This window comes from Trichoderma citrinoviride (genome assembly GCF_003025115.1).
Source record: "Trichoderma citrinoviride strain TUCIM 6016 unplaced genomic scaffold BBK36scaffold_17, whole genome shotgun sequence".
Classification (NCBI taxonomy): Eukaryota; Fungi; Ascomycota; class Sordariomycetes; order Hypocreales; family Hypocreaceae; genus Trichoderma; species Trichoderma citrinoviride.
The window spans coordinates 513,482-527,962 of NW_020194725.1; the positions used below are offsets into that span (position 1 = coordinate 513,482).

The following is a 14,481-nucleotide window of genomic DNA, read 5'->3' on the forward strand; positions in this document are numbered from 1 at the left end:
ACTCAGCCGTCCACTCGTAAAGCCCCAAGCACGCACGCACGCACGCAGGTCGGCCGCAACAAGCGCCTACCGTCCGCTCGCTCGCTCGTCCCCCAGCTGCTCAGGTCGAGGCTGCTGCTTGGCTTTTTATCCTCCTGCTCCCGCTTGCCTCGTGTGCCTCCTCTCTCCTGTCCATCTCCCGCTCCCGCGCTCTCTCACCGAGGCCTCCAGACTTGATCCTGCCCTCAGCGCCCTCTAATTGGGGCACGCCTTGCGCTTTCGACCTCCTGGCGCTGCTCCGAACCTGTTGCGACCCTAAAATCTCTGCTACCCCAGGCTGTCAGCATCCATCGACCAGCGCAATTCGTGTCAGCCGCAGCCCCCCCGACGCAAAAAGGACGGCATCTATCGCTTCTACACCTGTAGTATCTGCTTTTACTCTTCTATAGCACGGATTACCATCGCCTCTGGGAGACAGTCTACAGTCTGCGACTCACCAACTGCAGTCGCCGTGTGGTTTATTTTTCGGTCAATGCAGCTGGACAGTCACTACGCCTAGCGCCTTGTCCTTCGTTATTTGATTGCGGCTGGGTGACAGCTCATCTAGATCTGACGGCTCTTCGGCAGCCATTCGTTTCGTTTCACCAAGGGCCCTTTCACTCTGATTGATTGCGGCAGAGGGACAAACAACCAGGCGGGCACCTATTCTCTGCCAGGATAAAGGCCGAATTCACTCGTTGCCGGATATCATATACATAAACGCTCCTCATCACCTCGCCTCACTTTAGCAGCCATGGCCCCGTCTTTCCTCTCTCTCAAAGACCTGCGACGTCGATCCAAGGCAAGCTTTCGAACGGAAACCTCGACGGATGCATCCAGCGACGGTGCTTTGAGCCACGACACTCACGACACCACGCCGTCCAGCGGCTCGTCAACACCGCCCTCGGTGGCTCAGCAGTCGGATCCCGCACTCAATCTTCAGCTCAAGGACAGCAATGCATCTGGCCAGAACGCGGCACAGGCTCCCACCCGGCCCATGATGATGCCCAGCGGGAACTCGAGTCGTTACAGCGTCTCGGGCATGTCGGGCCTTGGATCTCCTTCGCCCAACGGGAGGACCAACCTGCCAGTGTCCCAGTATGCTCCTCGTGTCCAGAATATTTCAGACGGTGCATGGGTACGTTTGCGCACCCTCCTTGTTTACTGTCTCCTGACTGTGCTTCTTTCCACCTGGCGTCATTACAGTATAGCCTCGAGATTACTGCCCTTTAAGCTGTTTAGAGTTTGCTCTATGATGGCAGGTGGCGCTGCTGTAATGAATAAGTTGCTAACATTTCGTCCCAGGTATATCAAAAGGTTCTCTTGCTGCACGGCGCAGTTGGAGAGTCGCAGCAGAATCACCTTGAGGGGACCCTCATTATCAGCAGACAAGACGACGCCTTCCCACCAACCAGCTGGCCTGTGTGCGATTCTAACTTCAAGGCTCTTGTCTATCTTCAACCCGGCCCAAACAAGATCAGACTTGAATTCCAGAGCCCCAAGCTTGCCAACAGCTCGTCTTCTAACCCTATCCATGTCTCGTACTTTACCTTTCACATGGTGCCTTCATTAAATGCGCCCCCACTACAGCTGGCCATCCTCTTAGGCAAAGACTCACCCGGGACCTTTGATGCCACGCCGTCGCGTGCTGAAAGGGAAGGCAATGGCCTGGATACGGCCGTGAAGAAGTTTCGAATGGCCGCCTACCTCTGGCAGGCTTTCACTGCAGAACAGATGTGGAGGCACAAGCTTGGGCGACGAACGTTTCGATTCGAAGAGGAGTGGACGTCGGGCTCTGCCAATTACCGCGATAGGGAGAGTGGCACCATGCGATCCGAAGCCCGCGTCCACGTTATCCGTTCCGACAAGACGGTGGCAGAGCTGCGGGACCTCAACAAGGCGCAGCAGTACGACAAGGCCACGGACAAGAATGCTCTCTTCGACATTGCCGCCGCCGCAGTGAAGAAGCAGCTCAACCCCTTGCCGGGCCAGACTCAATACGTGGCCGTGCTCTTGCTCGACGCTCACTGGGACAAGGACGCCAAAACCATTCGTGGTCATGCCGCGCTCGGGGGCGGCAACGGAGATTTGCAACTGGGCATCTTTGGGTCACACTGCCTGTACAGCTACCCCAGCTGCTTCGAGGAGGTGGTGCCAGCCTTCACCGATTGCACGCCGACGGACACTGCGTATGTGGCTAACGACTGCAACGAGGCGGGAAGCTCCTGGGAAGCTGCCAACATTGGCATCGGCGCGCATTTGCACGAGGTGGGCCATTTGTTTGGATGCCCGCACCAAGAAGGAGGAGTCATGCTCAGAGACTACGTCGTTCTTAACCGAAGCTTTGTCGCTCGTGAGGCCTATTCCACCAGGACCAAGTCCAAGGGAGGATTAGCCCTGCAAGCTGACGAGTGCGGCTGGCACCGCCTGGACTGCCTTCGCTTCCGAGCGCATCCTGCCTTCAGGCTACCCAACGATCCCCCGATGAATCCCGACGAGAGCGTCCAGGCCTTTGCTATCGACGGCGGCAACGTTCTGACCGTGGCACAGACTGGAATTGCCTTTATCGAAATTTACGGAGAGGGAGACGACGTCTGCCACTCGTGGATCGAGTATATGCCGGATACCAACACCCCCATCCAGCGGCAAGTGACGTTGATCGAGCAGGACTTGCGAGCTCGCTTGCCCGAGGCCAAGAGAAAGGGACGCATAAGGGTGTCTATCAAGTCTCACGGCGGAGGGTCTCTGGATATCAACGACTTTAAGGCGTTTGCGTCCAAGGCGTCATCGGTGAAGCTACCGGGCGGCAAGCTGGCCTTCCGGTGCAAGAGCCTCGGGCACTCCAAGATGCAAGGCAGTGAGCCCCAAGAGGTTATCTTTACGAGCGCTCTGAAGCAGGACCGAGTCATGTCTCGCGTCATTGTGTACCACGGCAGAGCATTGGACGGACTCGAATTCGTCTACGACGACAACTCGACGCAGTTGTTTGGGAAACGGGGAGGAAAGCCAGGGGGAGACACCTTTGAAATTGGTGAGTTTGTCAAATCCCACAGCGAGTTTGAGGGAACCAAGAGGCTGACATGATTGTGGTAGATGTCCGGCGAGGAGAGTACCTGACCGGATTCGTCGTGAGGGCCGGCTTTTGGATCGACGGCATCCAGATCTTGACCAGCCTTGGTAGGAAGTCAGCCATGTTTGGAAATGCCCATGGTGGTTCTGCGTAAGTCACTTTTGCCCATGTAGCAAATTGCAATGGCGGCGGTATCAGGCTGACATTGAATTCAGGCACACTCTGCTGCCTCCCCGGGGCTTTTCTATCTGTGGCGTCGCCGGCACTTGTGGTCCGTGGCTCGACGGCTTCTCCGTTCTCATCAAACATTAGGCCCGCGTCGGCTGAGACGCAGAACGATACGAAAACAAAAGCATATATTATGCATCTTACATCCCATTTATGGATTACTCGAGCATTTGAACCTAGCTTTTGCCTTGGACGGTCTTTTTTTGGGTTTTCAAGTCGCAACGCATAGGAGACACACTAATGGATGGATCAGAGGACAGGAAGGATGCACAAACCGGCTGTTCATATACACGACGAAACTTGGGACAAGGAATTGAGGCACAGGCTCTGCCGTTACGGACCTGTGCCCGGCGTTTTGGTTGATGTTTGTCACTCCCTTTTCGCTCTTTCTTTTATATGTTGCTAGGATTGAGCAAAGATATCCGAGGGAGGAAGAAGAAGGTGATGAAGATTGTCAGCTCTGGATTGTCTGAAAGTTACAGCCGAGCAGCAACTGTCGGTACACTGTTTTGGGAGGCTCAGTGCGCGCATTGGTACACGTTTGTATTCCCACCTCAGCTTACGCCTGATTGCGGGCATTGATAGGATTTTTGGCGTCAGGCTAGAATAATAATTCCTACAGGATATTGCTGCACACAATGAAGCATGGTGGTTGTGTCTTGAGGTTGTGTGAGTGTATGAGGAAGTTGTTGGATAGTGCTGGGCGTGACGGACGCAGCCCGGCGAGCATTTGCATGTGACGGCATGAGACTGAGACCAAGCTTGCTTGGATGACCAGCTGTGCAGCATCACATGGAGCGCCACACGCACAGCCTCTGGGTTGGGGGGCTGAGCTTTTCGCTTTCTTGCATTGATTTACGAGTACTGCTTTGCTTCTCGTGCTCGTCCAGTTCCTTGTTCAGCTGGTACATGCAGCAAGTCAATCCTCAGCGCAAGGTGCTAATGTAAGTTTGGTCAGGTAGTAGGAGGAGGAAAAGCAAGGCAAAACTGGGCGTTTGGAGACGATGACGGCATACCCGCCCATCCGCCACGTTGTGCGACCAAGGTGCTGGGACTGGGTGCATTGCGGCACTGTGCCCTTTTTCCCTTCTTTACTCGCATCTTCTGATACTGGGGGATCCATTGCGTCAGGTAAGTATGTACATGGCTGTTTTCTATTTGATTCAGGTCAGGATACTGAAATGTCCTTGTTTTCGTTGTCGTCTTTGGATCAATCGTGCTCATCATCATCATCGGTAATAGTCCATGCATGATGAATGTTGTGTGTGTGTGTGCGAAAGATCAGAGCTGTGCATCATTGATTGACGTTGACATCACTTTGCTGACAGGGGGGGCGGTTTGCGAAAAGGTACAGGCGAGGCGGTGATTCGCTGATCTGGTACATCTTCTTGTTCCAGTGCATGTGCTGGGTGCCAACGACGGGAGTTGGTTAGGTAGATTGCGTGGTACTGTGTACCTCTGCCTTGCTCTGCAAGATGCTGTTTGCTTTGCTTTTGCTTGACTTTATACACAGGTATCGTGTGCTCTTCAGGCTGTCTGCTGTTGGTGTGGTGAACAAGTACTGGATACCTCCGATCGAGCCAGATGGGCAACAGAACAGCCCCGCCACCCTGGAACAAAGAGAGGAAAGAGGGACCGCGGGACAAGGAACAAGGACAGCTGCTAGTACTAGAACAAAAAGTGCAAGTGCCGTAATTGAGTACATGCTTGTTAGCAGCAACTCACAGCAGTAGCGGCCCCTCGCGTCCTTGCCTTATTTTTTCTTCGTGGCTCTTCTGCTGCTGCTTCTTCTTCTTCTTCCCTTTCCTCTTCTTCCTCAACTCACTACCCTGACAACTCGCTGCTCACACACAGAACAGCTGTTTCTATCTTCAACATTGCTTCGAGTGACTTTACTCTTCTCCGCTGCCTCAGAGATTGATCGAAAACTGCGCGCCCTTTCTTTGTTCGGTCCTGCACGAAGGAAACGAAGCGAAACGGAACCAGACGACAAGCCCTCCTGATCCAGTGCGAGAGCTACCAGTTTTCTCGCTTGCGAAGATATACAATCCAGCTTCGCCATGTCACAGCGGTCCGGTGCCGCTTCGGCGGGTACGAATGGCCAGGCCTCGAAGGACACGCCATCGCAGAACCTACCAGGTACGGCTTCCTAGCTGCGTGTTGCGGACGTGTGGTGGACGAGTCGATACATATATCGCTTTTGCATGGGGAGAAAGGACGATTAGTATGGGCTTTTCGACTCTTGGCTGACTCTCCTTCTCTTCTCCTGGTAGCCATTGACAAGCAAAAGATGCTTCTTTCTGCAGACGTGGGCCACTTCTCGCTGGTGCGGGCCATGCACCTCGCAGATCTCATTACTCTCATGAACGGTGGGTTTCCCTCCCCTCTCACCCTTGTTTGGTTGATGATGCGTGCTTGCAGGAGGAGGGTCGGATGATGGGAAGCTGTGAAGCTGTGCTAACGAAGCGTGCGATGCTGGATTAGGCTTCTGCGGTGTCATGTCCATTTTCTCGTCGCTACAGTCCTGCCTTGACGCAGCCAACCGGGACTCGCATCTGTGGTGGGCGCTGGCCTTTTTGCCGTTTGGCCTGTTCTTTGACTTCTTTGACGGCAAGGTCGCTCGATGGAGGAAGAAGAGCAGCCTCATGGGCCAGGAGCTGGATTCTCTCGCCGATTTGGTACGCTTTTTCTTTGCTACACTGCGGCCAAAAACCGAGGCAAGACATGCATACTGACCGCTTCGTGTCTTACAGATCTCGTTTGGTGTCGCTCCCGCCATGGTGGCTTTCTCACTTGGTCTTCGAACCCGCGCCGATACCGTTGGCCTAACCTTCTTTGTCCTCTGCGGCTTGACCCGACTTGCCCGTTTCAACGTCACCGTCGCAGTCTTGCCCAAGGATGCCACTGGCAAGAGCAAGTACTTTGAGGGCACGCCCATCCCGACGTCGCTGGGCTTGGATGCCATCATGGCCTACTGGCTGCAGCAGGGCTGGATCCTGGACAACATTCCCTTTGGCACCTTGTTTGAGGGCACCGCGCTCGAGTTCCACCCCGCCGTGCTTTTGTTCATGATCCACGGCTGCATGATGACCAGCAAGACGATACGCATTCCGAAGCCCTAAATCTGCGACTGAGCCAGTCGCAACTCTTCATTCATTCATTTTCTACCACTCGGTGTCACTGGATAGTCGGCTGTGACAAACTGGCTAGAGGGTCAAGGGTCTGTCTGGTTCATGATCAATGAAAGTTGGCGCATACGAAATTGTTCTATTATGGTTAGGTTTATGTAGCTGGTCGGCAAGCACCTCCAAACATTGATAAACGTCATGGTTGAGGGACGGGGTTCTTATATATAATGGATAGCTACTCTCCTCATCAAGGGAGAATTTGACAGTTGAGCATGAGAGGATATGGTTGGCATGGCTCGTCGCAACAGAGATTACGATACCCCCAGACTTGTTGATGTCCCTCAACTTTGAGGCGAGTCGTGCTTGTAAGCCCGGGTGATGCTCAATCATTGGTCACGTCTACTACTTTTTTGCCTCTTCAGCGTGCCAGAAGAACGTAAGAGGGAGGAGAGCTTGAAGATGACGAGAAAACCCAAAGTTTTAAGTAACGATGAGGAATAACCGAGCCGTAAAACGCCGTAAGAAAGCCCTGTATACATATAAAATCTCCTCCTCTCCCCTGCCATTCTGTCCAAGCGAGCGGGCAAGTCGCCGTAGCTTTTGGTGACTTGCGCGCATTTCCCACACTGCCTCTCTCTCTGACCTTGCTGTCGTGTCTTTTTGATTGAGGTCTCAATCTCTCCATCCAGGGGGGAAGAGGAGAATGGGGAGCAAGACGGAACTTTGAATCAGTTCTTCCAATACCCCCCATTCCCTCTACCCCGGGGCGAGAGGGGATAAGGAGCAAAAGCCAGACAAGGAGACGAGCAGAAAATCATTTGGCACGTCTGCCGCCGTTATTTCTTTTCCCACCCTCCAATGACTTAGAAGCGGCCTCCTCTGCTGAAGCCGCCGCGTCCCCTACCGCCACCACCGCCGCCCCGGGAGAAGCCACCGCTTCCACCACGGCCACCACGACCTCCCGCACCGCCGCCTCGCGAGAAACCACCACCACGACCACCACCGGGACCTCCCCTACCGCCGCGGGAGAATCCACCACGACCACCGCGCATAGGTCCGCCGCGCGAACCGCCGCCGGCGCGCTTCGGCTTGGGCGCGCCGGGCGGGGGCTTGGGCTTGGGCAGGAACTTGTCGAGGGGCAGGAGCTTCTCGGGGGCGATGTAGAACTTGTCGCCCTCCTTGAAGGAGGCGGCCTGGATGCCCTCGGAGGGCTTGACGGTGAAGAAGACCTGGTTGATGGGGCCGAGGACCTCGTCGACCTTGCCGACGGCCGTCTTGTTCTCGAGGAAGATTTGGGCGTTGAAGTGCGGGACCTTTGGGTTGATTGATTCGCAGACCATTTCGCCCTCGCAGGCGTGGATGAACTTGCCCATTTCTGGTTGTTGGAGGGAGGAGGAGGAGGGACAATGTTAGCTGTGCGCTTTTTCCGTCTTGAAGGGGTTTGGTTTGGTTGATGCTGGGTTTCCGTGGATGGAAAGAAACATGAGATTGCGCAAGGAGAGTGACGGAGAACGGCTGTGGTTCATGGAAGAAAGAGCAGGCGTAAACACCAATCTCCAGAGCAGAGAGACAGAAGTTTTTCAGGACTCAACATCAAAGCAGTAGAAGATACTCATCTCAATCCCACCCACTTCTTGCGACCAAAAACGAGAGAGAGAGAAAAGGAGGCAAAGGAAAAAAAAGTGAAAATGCAACAGCAGAAGAAAACATACCCAGAACCTGCGCCGGAGGACCCATGTCCCTCTGCTGGAATCCTCCTCCTCGTCCGCCACGGAAGCCGCCAGACCCTCCGCGACCACCACCGCGAGACCCGCCTCGGAAGGACATGATGTCGTTTCTTTCTTTCTTTTCTTTTTTTCTTCAACTGTATTCGAAGAACTCCTGGTTCAAAGCGACCGAGTGGACGAGATTTGCAAGGCCAATTGTCGAGTGGTTGGGGCCTTGTTCGGTCGTTTTTGGTCGGTTTGTCGTTCCCTCGTCGTCGGTTTCAAAGAACTTTTTTTTTTTTTTCGATGGTGTTGAAATTTTCGGAAAAAGAGAACTGCTGGAGCTGGGTTGAATTGAGGGCATTTGATTGGCTGGTGCGGAATAACGATTGAGCGGACTTTGGCATTTGTGGGGCACAGCACATGCTACAAGATGTCTTATGTAAGGCTTCGAGATGGGCTGCAAGTCCTTTGAGTGTGCAAAGACGTCGAGACGGGCGTCGGCATGGAATTCAAAGATCATGAGAAGCGCATCTGAGTTTATTTGAGATTTGTCGAGTTTTTTTTTTATTCCAAGGACTAAGTGCAGAGCAAATGAAAGCTAGCTTCACACCGTGGTGAGCGCAGATATACCTAACGAGTGATGCGGTTCAGAAAATACAAATCCATCAAGACAACCATGTAAACCAACCCCTCGGTTGGCTGAATCCCGCCATGCCTCCTCCCAAATCACACACAAGTAAAAACACAGATAGGCAGGCAAACAGTGGTATCCAGACGGCCAAGTATACCCATTTTGAGAACAAAGGAGAAATCACGCAAGATACAAACAAATTCACGTCCAATCTTGTCAAACACAGTGCCCTAAGGAAAGCTGCCCGGCATCGGCAGGTCAGACACCGTCACTGAGCTGGCGTTCCTCTCCTCATTGACCCCTCGGGCAGGGTTGTTACCGCCAACCGGCTGCGCGGTATCCCCTTGCCCGGGAAGAACCTGCAGTCCTGAGGCGTCTGCCTGCACTTGGGACCGAGGGATGGCACCGGCATGGACAGCCGCCATGTTGACATGCCCACCTGCACCCCCAGTGTTGGTGTAGTGCCCGCCACTGAGATCGCTCCCTTCGCTGCCAGCTACACCGTTGATGCCAGCAGCATTCTGAGCTGAATTGGCATGTTTCTCGCCGCCAATGCCGTTGGCCACCACCGGCTGACGAGTGCCCGGGATGGTAAACGGCGCGTGGTCATGCTGTTGATCACCATAACCTTGTTCCAGTGGCTCGCTCGTGTAGGGGTTGACACCGTCGACCTGCGCCTCATGCTCGGCAAAGACTGCCTGGGCGTGCACGTCGTTGATCGGAGTCACACCGGTCTGTCCGTATTCCAGATGGCCCTCTTCGTTTCGGTTGTACCTCTCTGTGGAGTAGGCGGCCGTGGCCGTTCCCGGGATCGCGGTCGCGGCGGCAACCACCTGGGCACTTGGCGACGGTTCCTGGCTGGATGCTACGCTGGACGGTGATTGAGGCACCTGTAAGCCTCGTTGCGCATTGACTTGCATGTCGGATGGGAACCGCCCACCTGGTTGAGGCCGGCGCGAGGCTGAGTCCAACCGAGGTCCGGGGATGACGTCCTGCTCGGTTGCCGTAAAAGGCTCCTCGTCTTCTTCTTCGTCCAGGCCGTCGCTGCTGATGGACCGGTGCGATGATCGGCTCGTGCTCCTCCGCGAGTGGGATCGTACAAAGGCGACTCGGTCTTCCGGCGACGTCTCCGTCAGGGCCTTGATGTCTTCGTACCAAGCCATCATCGTCTCGTGGCTCTCGGCTCGGAACACCCAGGTGTGCCCTCGGTGCATGGCGCCGGTCTGTCGCCCCTTGAGGATGAACTTGTTCGATGGGCCTCCTTCGCTCGACCGGGATCCTAGTTTCTGTTCCGGAAGGTAGAGGGACATGATGGGAGCCTGCGCCTTGTCTGCCGACTTGAATTCGTGGAGATGCGTTGTTGAAAGTACATACCTAGCGCCATCAAGTCAGAAACTGTTCGTCCAAAATTGCTAGAGAGGAATCAATGACTTACCATCCTGCCGTATAGCTCTTCAAGTACTTGCTCTTGCGCTCCAGCAGACCGGCGCGGATCTCCTGCGCCGCGACGTGGTCCTGCCCAGGATAATGAATCTGATCAACAGAGCGCAGGGGCATTTTTGGGTTGACCATCCGGCTGTCTGTGGACACAAAGTGCTCCCATTCCTGATCCTTGGGCATGGCAATTGGTCCGTCGCGAAGCTCTCCGACAACGCCGAGAGCATTGTCGGCCTCGCGCTTGAGAATGCCAGCGTAGGCATTGTACGCCTTTTGAATCTCACCCACAATGATGGATTCCAGCTCTTGGCCAGAGCCCTCGAGGTTGAGATAGGCTTGATGCAGGTAGTTTTCTTCGTCAATCTGACGCTCAATCTGGCGGTCGACGGCCAGCCTGAGGAGGTACGGATCCTGCTTGCCCGTGGTCGTGGAGGTGTCCATCTCATTCTTGCCCAGCGCCTCGGAGAGGGCCTTGACAGCTTTGCCGGTGGCTTCCATTTCTTTATCGACAGAGTTCTTGAAGTCACCGGCAAGGTGCTTGATCTCCTTGATCTTCTGCTGCAGATCGCTCCTCAGCCCGGTCAGTGCCAGGATGACATCATCCTCAATTTCTTTGGCCTTTGTAGCCTCTTGGAGGGCCAGCTTATTATAATTGCGGATAATCTGAAGCCCATCGTCGATGCCGGGCGTTTGCAGGAACGCGGTCGGGTTCTGAAGGTTGTTGGACACGCTCAAGAGCTTGGTGAACGACTTGGCCTTTTGGTCATAGTGGGAGTGTATCTCGCGATAGTACGTAATGAGGTCTTTCAAGATCTTTCTCCATGCTGTAGTCACACGTCAGCTTCAGTGTCTCTGAGCAATCGCAATGCGCCAAAACAAGGCGCCAAGGCAATGCGAAATATCGGGGGGCGCAAGAGAGGTCTAGAGGCAAACGTACTCTGAAATCGAGCGGCAAGCACATCGGTCGGAGAACCGCTGGTGGGCACCGGGCAGTAGAATGCGCTGTGCAGCTCGTCGGGATCCGTCGCACTCTGCAGGGCAAGGCTCTTGACGCTTCCCGCGCGGGCGCTGCGACGGCTGCTGGAGCGCACCAAGCTGCCCGGGCCACTGCGCCGCAGCGACGCCTTCTTCTTCAGCGTGTTGCCCCTCTGAGGCAGGGCGCGGTCGTCGCCGGGGGCATAGCTGTTGACCGAGTTGGAGCGCTGCATGGCCGCGGGTCCGGTTACGGCAGGGCCCGACGACATGACTGGGGAGCCTTGACGGCGATGGTCGAGCAGGATGGAGCTCCCGCGCTGGCTGGCGTCCCACTCCTCGTTGAAGCGGCCGGAGGCGACGGGGACAGGAGCCGGGCGTCCCTGAGGCGATGCGGTATGCGAGCGTCGGCCGGGTTCGAGGTACGTAGGCTGTGGCTGGTAGGAGAGCGGTCGCCGCGACTTCTGGGGTGTCTGGTGAGGCGAGGTGGAAGGCTGCCGCTGCGGCGGCTGCTGCTGGTAAGAATTGAGCTTCGGGTGAGCGTTGGGATCGGGCGAATGACGGGCCAGTCCCTGGGACTGAAGCTGGACGTCCATTGCGCAAGAGAAAAAACGTCGAGAGTGAGGGTGAGAGTTATGCGAGGGTTCGCCTCGGGCAGAGGCAGAGGCAGAGCAGAGCAAGCTAGAGCTGAGCTGAGCTGAGCTGGGGAGGAGGGGAGAGGAGGAGAAAGGAAGAGCAGAGCAGAGCAAGAACAAGAGCAGAGCGAAAAGAAGCTCCAGCCACAACAGCCAAACTATTATAGTTTGCACCTAGTAGTATGGGCAATCTGGGCAAAGCCAGAGGAGGGCGCCCAAGCCAAGGTTTTTCGCCTCGCACGACTTGTAGCGAGTGACGACAGCTGGGGGACGATCGCGGAAGCACAAGAAAGAAAAAAGAGGCGTTTTGGCGGGTGAGGGGGGAAAGAATGAGAATGCGAGACAAGTTCACACGTCAAACAGGGTTGTTGATGAGGACTGACGCAATAGAGCAACAGGTGAGACCTTTTGAGGGTGGGAAGACCGGAGGAGGGGAGAATGAATGCCAAGCAGGGCTATGGGTTAGCGCCACGAAAGCAGAAGATGCCAAAAGAGAAACTGACGACGATGAAAAGCAACAACGTACCGAACCTTTTAATAACTGCAGGATCGTAATCGAGGCAGAGAGATGCGATTCGAAATTGCGAATTGGCGCTGCCGAGCCACGAACCACCGCCTCGCATCAGCAGCGCATGATTTGCGACTCTGTCGCACGGGGAGACGGACATTGCAAGGTACAGCCATCGATGACCTCTCGTCATGCAGGCGAGGAGAGAAGAGCGCCGAAGCAGCAAGTAGCCGGTACTCGCTCAGCCACTTCTGTCTGTATGACTAGTGGAGTACCAGCTACGGGGTCTGCCCCAGTTCGAGGTAAACCCGCATTAAACCTCATATGACTTGCGCAACAGCACCTCCAAAGAGGGGGCCGCTAGCGCAGGGACCTCGTGGATACCTGGCGTCGTTGCATCATTTGCGTACCGATGCCGGTCCCTAGCAGGTATCGTAACTGGAGTAAGCTGAATGAATGTCCCAATCCAGACAGACGAGATCGAATGCACAAATTGAAGTTGACAAGCGTCGAAGCTCCATCAAGGTCGTTCCCTGTCTGCTTTGTGCTTGTAGATCTGCAAATTCCAGCCCCAGGCGATCCTCACGAACCAACAGAAAGCATCACGATCGTGTGTTTCCGCTTGTACGTGTATCTTGACATCGTCAGCAGCGGGCAACAGCGTAATACTCGGCACTGCGGGAGCGTCCCTGGCCCAAGGGGCAGAGAGTTCTCACTCGAATATTACGTTGGGCATTTTCTCCCACCTTCTCAGCAAAACATGATCTTCTCTCCTAGCATGGGGGGGAAGGCCGAAAATATCGTCTTGGCGCAGCTGTCACCGTCGTCATCGTCATCGCTTAATGCAGCAAGTCCCCCTACAAAGCACAAGCAAATTGCATGCAACCAAAAACACGCGTCTACCTAATGTCGCATCACAAGCAAGCTGAATAACACACACTCTCATAACCCCAAAACATCCACCTTTCAGCTGCCAACTTACTGGATCCGTCCAGGCTGCCTCCCCGAGTCTCCCCCCGTCAATTGCATCGAATGAACCAGCCCCAGAGCAATGACGTAGTGCTGCTCCGATCCCCCTAAAATACAGGCGCCAGCACAAGCCACGATCCACACGGTCGCAAGCCACAACGAGCGCAACCCCATTTTCTCCCCACGCTCCACCCCGACAAGATTCCATGTGAACGTCGGAGCTATGTACTAATGGATAAATCGTAGATAGCGTCTCCAGTGTGCGGAATCGTTGTTGCTTCGGAATTGGAAGCTGGAATCGTGGGATCTGGCAATGTCTCCTCCGCTATAACACGCTTTGAGATTGATATCCGGAGCCTCCAGTATCTGCTTAAACACACAAACTGGGTTAAGAACAGCTGAGGTCTGTCTCATCTTCTGCTGGGTGATCAGCCAATTCCCATCAAAGTGACCTGGCTGAGATCTACCATAAAATTAGAATGACTAATAAAGAGTATTACGAAAGATGAGATACCATTGAGAACAACTAACAGACTGCCCTGATACCTGCCCGCTCATCGGCCCGCCTACCTCAGTCCCCAGCGTCCCGGTCAAGTCACGTCTGATATCTAATACTCGACTACCACACTTCTTCGTCCATGTCAAAAGATTCAATTACCCATCGTATTAAAAGAAACTCCCAAAATTACGCAGTCTTGTAGAAGGTTATAGACCAAAGAAACAACAAGATGAAGGGGACAAAAAACCCATCGCCCAGGTAAGAAATTCCCCTTTGCCCGTTCGCCCCTTTGTGCCAAGCATCATGCCCAATAGTAAGACATTGTATGTACGTCTGTATGTACAAAAGAGAAGTGAAGAAGAGTTTAGCAAAGAAGCTGCTTGTCTCGCCCCAATAAACACCTTGTCTATGATGCGAGCTATCTCCCTTTACTCATGTTTCTCGTGTCAAACACTGGCCGGCCTGTCGCTGATCAAGTTCGAGAGTAGTAATCCCGTGCTAGTACTCCGCGCATGTACTCCAAAAACTCCAGAAAGGCCTTCCGTCGTGTGTCTCCAAAGATGTGAATCCATGCATCGGTCAAAGCCTTTGAGGCATGACTGGTCTTGCAACGGCCCTCTCGAATTAAGGGGGACGAGGCAAAAGAACACACAATGCGCACCAATGGAAATAAGGAA

At 54.5% G+C, this 14,481-nt stretch overlaps 4 protein-coding genes across 4 annotated transcripts; 2 read left to right on the plus strand and 2 right to left on the minus strand.

The window, feature by feature from the left end:
• Positions 1-772: 772 nt before the first annotated feature.
• BBK36DRAFT_1185409 (hypothetical protein) lies at positions 773-3,242 on the plus strand (the record flags this gene model as incomplete). The annotated part of the gene is made up of 3 exons (XM_024896441.1): positions 773-1,156; positions 1,375-3,049; positions 3,112-3,242. 3 exons carry the CDS (start codon positions 773-775, stop codon positions 3,240-3,242), a joined length of 2,190 nt encoding a protein of 729 aa, XP_024745773.1.
• A 2,134-nt stretch (positions 3,243-5,376) lies between these two features.
• BBK36DRAFT_1163136 (CDP-diacylglycerol--serine O-phosphatidyltransferase) lies at positions 5,377-6,438 on the plus strand (the record flags this gene model as incomplete). Its single annotated transcript, XM_024894503.1, has 4 exons — positions 5,377-5,455; positions 5,590-5,685; positions 5,801-5,994; positions 6,070-6,438. The coding sequence occupies 4 exons, from the start codon at positions 5,377-5,379 to the stop codon at positions 6,436-6,438; spliced, it is 738 nt and encodes a 245-aa protein (XP_024745774.1).
• An 869-nt stretch (positions 6,439-7,307) lies between these two features.
• Positions 7,308-8,271, minus strand: BBK36DRAFT_1144881 (Gar1-domain-containing protein; the record flags this gene model as incomplete). Its single annotated transcript, XM_024893710.1, has 2 exons — positions 7,308-7,819; positions 8,157-8,271. 2 exons carry the CDS (start codon positions 8,269-8,271, stop codon positions 7,308-7,310), a joined length of 627 nt encoding a protein of 208 aa, XP_024745775.1.
• A 743-nt stretch (positions 8,272-9,014) lies between these two features.
• BBK36DRAFT_1185416 (hypothetical protein) lies at positions 9,015-11,800 on the minus strand (the record flags this gene model as incomplete). Its single annotated transcript, XM_024896442.1, has 4 exons — positions 11,159-11,800; positions 10,220-11,045; positions 9,362-10,158; positions 9,015-9,310 (listed from the first exon to the last, which is right to left on the minus strand). Exons 1-4 carry the CDS (start codon positions 11,787-11,789, stop codon positions 9,015-9,017), a joined length of 2,550 nt encoding a protein of 849 aa, XP_024745776.1. The 5' UTR covers positions 11,790-11,800.
• Between the last annotated feature and the right edge of the window lie 2,681 nt (positions 11,801-14,481).